General features: G+C 40.9%; 1 protein-coding gene across 2 annotated transcripts; it reads right to left on the reverse strand.

Annotated features, from left to right (window-relative positions):
- Positions 1 to 1,259: 1,259 nt before the first annotated feature.
- On the reverse strand, positions 1,260 to 6,350 carry LOC141443453 (isochorismatase domain-containing protein 1-like). Of its 2 annotated transcripts, none has more exons than XM_074108754.1 (4): positions 6,119 to 6,345; positions 5,066 to 5,272; positions 4,786 to 4,902; positions 1,260 to 3,037 (listed from the first exon to the last, which is right to left on the reverse strand). In XM_074108754.1, exons 1-4 carry the CDS (start codon positions 6,248 to 6,250, stop codon positions 2,876 to 2,878), a joined length of 618 nt encoding a protein of 205 aa, XP_073964855.1. In that variant the 5' UTR covers positions 6,251 to 6,345; the 3' UTR covers positions 1,260 to 2,875. The 2 variants fall into 2 exon arrangements, with proteins under 2 accessions (XP_073964855.1, XP_073964857.1); XM_074108756.1 differs by lacking the exon at positions 1,260 to 3,037 and adding an exon at positions 3,061 to 4,165 and having other exon boundaries at positions 6,119 to 6,350.
- Between the last annotated feature and the right edge of the window lie 165 nt (positions 6,351 to 6,515).

A 6,515-nucleotide genomic window follows, 5' to 3' on the forward strand; every position in this document is an offset into this window, starting at 1 on the left:
CCAAGTAGCAGAGCTTAACACAGAACTTATTTGATATTAATTTGTACTTGAGGCTCCACGTTCTTAAAAAAAACCAGCCAAATGCGAGTTGGACTAGCACACGAAGGGTTCCGTACCATTATCTACTATATAAAATTAGCAAAAAAAAACAGCAAAAAAATCTAGTTCATTTGTATGGGAGGGGAGCCCCCTTTAAATATTTAAAGTGATTCATCATCATCATCATCATCCCAGCCTATATACGTCCCACTGCTGGGCACAGGCCTCCTCTCAGAACAAGAGGGCTTGGGCCATAGTTCCCACGCGGGCCCAGTGCGGATTGGGAACTTCGCACGCACCATTTAATCGCTTCGCAGGTTTGTGCAGGTTTCCTCACGATGTTTTCCTTCACCGCAAAGCTCGTGGTAAATTTCAAATGTAATTCCGCACATGAATTTCGAAAAACTCAGAGGTGCGAGCCGGGGTTCGAACCCACGACCCTCTGCTTGAGAGGCGATAGGTCAAACCACTAGGCCACCACGGCTTAAAGTGATTATGTACAACTAAATATTCTGTGAATATTTCAAGCTTCTACCTGTTGCCGTTACTAATATCGAGCAAAAAACGGCCTAAAAAGTGACGTTTGTTCTATGGGAGCCCCCCCGTCCCCTCTTTAATATCTACTTTTTTTTATTCGACTGGATGGCAAACGAGCAAGTGGGTCTCCTCATGGTAAGAAATCACCACCGCCCATAGACACCTGCAACACCAGGGGGATTGCAGATGCGTTGCCAACCTAGATGCCTAAGATGGGATACCTCAAGTGCCAGTAATTTCACCGGCATTTATTTTATTCTATTTTCTGGCAGTGACAGACGGACGGACAGACAGACAGACAGACAGACAGTGGAGTCTCAGTAATAGGGTTCCGTTGGCACCAAAAAGGGTCTTGACGGACGGATGGCAAAGCGATCCAGTAAGGGTTCAGTTTTTAACTCTGGTATGAGACAGCAGCAGCGCGAGAGTAAAAGTAGCGGTCGCTTTAAGCACATGGCAACAGGCCATTTTACAGTTTCCAGGTGCAAAATAAAATTATGGTGCCTTTTGAGAGGCGAGAAGGCGGTGTAGTCTATCTCGCTCCACTTTTATCTGGGCTAGCCAGCTTTGCTCTAACAACTGGCAATCCGGTCGTTTGAAAAAATACAGCAAAAACCTGACAATATTTAAGAACAGATTCTCGGCAAAGCAATCAGCTTATACTATCAAAATAAAAAACGAGCAACATTATACATACAGCTTTATTATAACAATGTAAGTTACATGACTATGAATTAAAATATAATATCTTTACAAAACAGCCCAATGATTATTAAATACATTTCTGCTTAAATAAAATTTAATTGCACAAACCCTGAATGCCAAAGTGGAGTTAGTGACAACCCTAAGTTGAAGTCCTAAAATCTATATATAAGAAAATATATACTGTATATGCTATGACACACAAAAGACAGGCTTCTTTATATTGTAGATTTAAAGCACCCCACTGTGCCTGGGAACTAAAACTGACATATTTCTACGAGAATCTTCTATTATTGTCCCATTCTCCCATTTCTTGCTTTAGTTAATCGCCCAGTGCCGGCCCTAGGTTAGAGCAAGAGGAATAAGAACAAGAAACATATATTTCATATTTAACTGACATAAATAAATAAAATAAATAAATATCAAGGGACAATTCACACCAATTGACCTAGTCCCAAAGTAAGCTTAGCAAAGCTTGTGTTATGGGCACTAAGCAACGGATAAATATAATTATATAGAAAGATACATACTTAAATACATATTAAACACCCAAGACCCGAGAACAAAGATTCGTATTTTTCATACAAATATCTGCCCCGACACGGGAATCGAACCCGGGACCTCAAGCTTTGTAGTCAGGTTCTCTAACCACTAGGCCATCTGGTCGACATAATCAATAGGAAGCACAGATAGGAAGTAACAAATATTCCAATAACTATCTAAATACGTTACGTTACGTTAGCTGTCGCTCCAGCCGCCAAATGGCAACGGCCGCCATTTTCCAGTGCAAAATAAAATGGCGATGGCGTCTTTAGAGAGCCGCGGAAGTGTAGACAATCTCGCTCTACCTTGATCAAGGGCTGGACTACTGTCAATTTAGGTTTTTGAAAATTAGGTACGACGACGAGCGAATAGAGGGAGTGTTAAGTACAATTGCGAGCAACGCGCGAGCCGAGCGAGCGAGCAAAGCGAGCGCGCCAAGACAACGGCCGGCGAAGCGCCAGAACTTAATCCATACTAATATTATAAATGCGAAAGTGTGTGTTTGTATGTTTGTCCGTTTTTCACGTCGAAACGAAGCGACGGATCGACGTGTTTGGCATAGAAATAGTTTATGAGCCAGTGAGTGACATAGGCTACTTTTTATCCCGGAAAACTGCATAGCTTGCGGGCGAAGCCGCAGGCAAAAGCTAGTTCAATTAATAAACAATTTGGCCCGTCTATATTAGTATATACGCAGGAAATATGAATTGACCCCCTGTAATCTTCACTAAGGTCTTTGTCAACATCAAACAAAAGCAAGTCTTCTTTCGAAGCCAATAGCAATTCATTTCCCTGAACTATACAGATCTGTTCACTCACGAAGGCGCGCCGCTCCATATTTTACAATTGTAGTTGTAAACGTATCTGTACGACAAGTCTATGTGTGCGTAGCTCGGACGTGTCCTCAGTCGCAAGCGTACCGTCAGTCACGCACACTGAGACTAAGACAACGTGTAAGTACGAGGTTTACTCGTGCACATTGATAATTAGCTGTGGAGGGGCGCGCCTTCGTGAGAGAACAGCTTTGTACTATTATCTGTGGTACTGGTTGTTTCTAATGAAGTTTATTTTCAAGAGTTTTGGCGCCAAATTCGTCCGGTGTCGGAGTGACGTTCAATTTGGAAATTTGTTTAAATGCGGGATTGTTTTTGTCCTTCAATAGCTTGAACAGGACGTTCTCCGATGTACCCACGAAACAGCCGATGGTTTGGAAACGCTGGAAAATAATAAAACAGTTCATTCGACAAAAGTTTTATTAGAAATATAGAAAAATACAGAAATCATAACACGTTAGATAGTGATGGAAAGTTTGAGACAAACATAACTTTAAGATACTGATAAACTAGAGCATTCACTTGTAACAGAATATCGACGTTTCGCCTTTTTAGGGTTCCGTACCCAAAGGGTAAAAACGGGACCCTATTACTAAGACTCCGCTGTCCGTCCGTCCGTCTGTCACCAGTCTGTATCTCATGAACCGTGACAGCTAGACAGTTGAAACACAGATTAAGTATTTCTGTTGCCACCATAACAAAAAATACTAAAAACAAAATAAAATAAATATTTAAGTGGAGCTTCCACACATCAAACGTGTTTTTTTGCTAATGTCTAATGTTGTATAAATAATGGTACGGAACCCTTCGTGCGCGAGTCCAACTTACACGATCATTCTAGGAAACACACTAGCAAATAAATGCTCGTCAAAATTTTTATTATTCAGGACGAGGTCGGACAGATACCTACTCGACAAAAAGGTCGAAGCTTTACCGTCCTTTCGCTTGAATGCTAACTAGAACTCTCGCTAGAACGCTCGCTAAATGCTGCTGTTTATTCTGTTATGTAACATTCGCTAGAATGCTCATTACAAGTGGATTCTCAAGTTTAAAAGCACCTTAAAGGTCTCTCATTAGAGCCACCCGGCACCCGACCAGCACCGCCTCGACTTTCGACGTCCACTCGTTGTCGACAGGTGGTCCACGAATGGTCCACCCGCCCCGCCCGCGCGTGGCAACCTCGCGAGTGAGGCGGTCCGGTGACGCTAAGGAGTTTATGTAGTGAGCGCATGCCCATACATATCCATATGAAGAATACTAACCGCTCGAGGAGATGCGGTGCTGGTCGGGTGCCGGGTGGCTGTAATGAGCTGTGATCTTTAGGCAACACGGTATTTAGATATTCTATACTATAGACTCTATAGTTTTGACAGTGTATAGCCCAGCGTATCGACAGTTGGTTCCTTATTAAGTTTCGATATATGCTTGAAGGCAGGATGGTTCTTGTCCTTCATTAGTTTGAAGAGTACATTTTCTGATGTAGTTATGAAAGAGCCTATGGATTGCATGCGCTGCAAGAGAAGATGTGGGTTAGTGTGGATGATTTATTGCACCTTGGGCTGCGAGTGTTTAAGATTGGATATCGGTGGCTAGGTTGCCGAAAAGCTAAATTTGATTATTTTACAGATGTGCAAATGTTCGATTACAAAACAAGACCTTTAGGTTTTAGGTTTTTTTTAAAACTAAAATTATTTTCAGTTCAAATATGAATGATCGAAATATATTAAAAATGGTTGAAATTGGTGTGACATACTTTACTGATGGCTCCTTACATATTTCCATGAGTTCTATGGGTATGAAGCCAGTGGCTTTAAGTAGTTTAGAATCATCATCATCAGCCGGAAGACGTACCACTGAACAAAGGCCTCTCCCTTAGAATACCACAATGAGCAACAACTCGCCACTTGCATCGGTTGCCCGCAACTCTCATGATGTCAGTCCACCTAGTGGGGGCCAACGCTTCGTCTTCCAGTTTATGGTCGCCACTTGAGGACTTTTCTCCCTCCACGTCTAGAATCATCTCAGCCTATATATGTCCCACTGCTGGGAACAGGCCTCCTCTCAGAATAAGAGCGCTTGGGCTGTAGTTCCCACACAGGCCCAGTATGGAATGGGAGTTTACAATATTTACCTGTAACGCTAGCCCTCTATCCATCAAGGACCTGGATGAGACTCCGTCAGCCAACACATGTACAGAGATGTCTTCATTCAGCAAGTCTATGACAGTCTGCTCTATGCACACATGGGCCTGGAATAGACAAACAAATATATAATATTGAATGTGCAATTATTTGGCATATTATCAATCCTACTAATATAAGAAATGCGAAAGTTTGTATGTGTTAACAAATCCATTGTAAAATAAGATGTGGGCAACCAATAGTTTTATAATATTACCTAAGATATCTCACCTCTATTCCAAAAAGCACAACAGATTTCAGCTCGGGCACATCTTTCTTCAGTTTTTCTTGGAGTTCCGGAGTATACATGGAGAATTTTGTCTTCTCATATACCAGGGCTGCATCAGCCACGTTGATGTCTTTGGTTGTGTGGCCGAGCCCTTTGGGGTACTGCTCTGACACATACACTGGTATCTTGAAATGCTTTGCTGCTTCCATCTGGAATGGTTAGATCCGTTGGTAAATTAAATGGAGGGTTGATCAACTTTTCCTGTACTTCGTTGCCATGGTTACATCCCCTGGACAAATATTTATAACCACCATGATTTTCTATGTTTTTTGTTGTTAAAATTCATCAAGACTACATTTTTATTATAGTTACAAGCCTTTTGTTAGTTATAATCCATGGTGGCCCAGTGGTTCGGCTAAAAGGATTGTGGGTTCAAACCCCAGCTGACACCTCTTAAGTTTTTTGAAATACATGTGCGATATTACAAGCCTATTCTATGGACTATCTCTTAAGCACATTAGTAGGATATATAATAACATATATTTTTTTAAAGTGAGAGTTTTTGTGTTCTTCAGTCGACCGCTTTAGAAGAAGCGACGCGAATTTACAGATTCATTGGTCTTTGCATCCAGAGACGTGGTTTCAGTGCACAGTGTAATATCTGTCTGTGTATTGTTAATGTTATCTTTTACACAGGACAGAATAACAAACAAGAAGAAGTTGATTGACCCACGGACACAATGGGTTGTGTTGTGTGTGCAGGCTTTATATGCTTATTTTTGTTAACGCTTTGAACACTCCAGGTGATTTCCCGTTTTAGCTAATAAAACAGGTACTTTATACTTGTCTTCTGATAAGTCATTATAACATTCAATTAATTGAAAAATGAATCCAAGAAAACGAACCGCCGACTCATCTTTCTATTACCACTTTTACTTTTAATTCCTTACTTTTAACATTCCGTTCATGCATTTTCACTTTCGAGTATAAATATGTTAAAAAGCAACTAAAATACGTTGTCTCTTACATAACAATCACCTGTTATCGATGCTTACCATTTTATTCGCCACTTTAACAACTTCGCCAAAATGTTTAACGTGCGGCCTGAAAGTTTCTTGGATGTCGCAGAGCAAGAACGCAGTTTTAGGTGCCTCTAGGGCTCCTAATTTCACGATGTTACGGGCCATTGTTTAATTTAAATTGTTTGTTTACCGGTAAATATGAAAAACACTAAAAACCTATGTTGTGACCAGCTGGAATTCTTACAATCTGTCGGATTTGGATTTGAGTGAGATGAGAGATGATAATGATCGTGACGTTTTGATAAGTCTCACTTTTACTTATTTTACTCTTTATCTCATTGTAGTAAGGTTCTTTTAGGTAGGTACAAACGCAGAAAGCAAAAATAATAAGGAAACTGGCACCAAGCTAAACGTAGTATTTTGACAGAGC

This window comes from Choristoneura fumiferana, chromosome 27, assembly GCF_025370935.1.
Source record: "Choristoneura fumiferana chromosome 27, NRCan_CFum_1, whole genome shotgun sequence".
NCBI lineage: Eukaryota > Metazoa > Arthropoda > Insecta > Lepidoptera > Tortricidae > Choristoneura > Choristoneura fumiferana.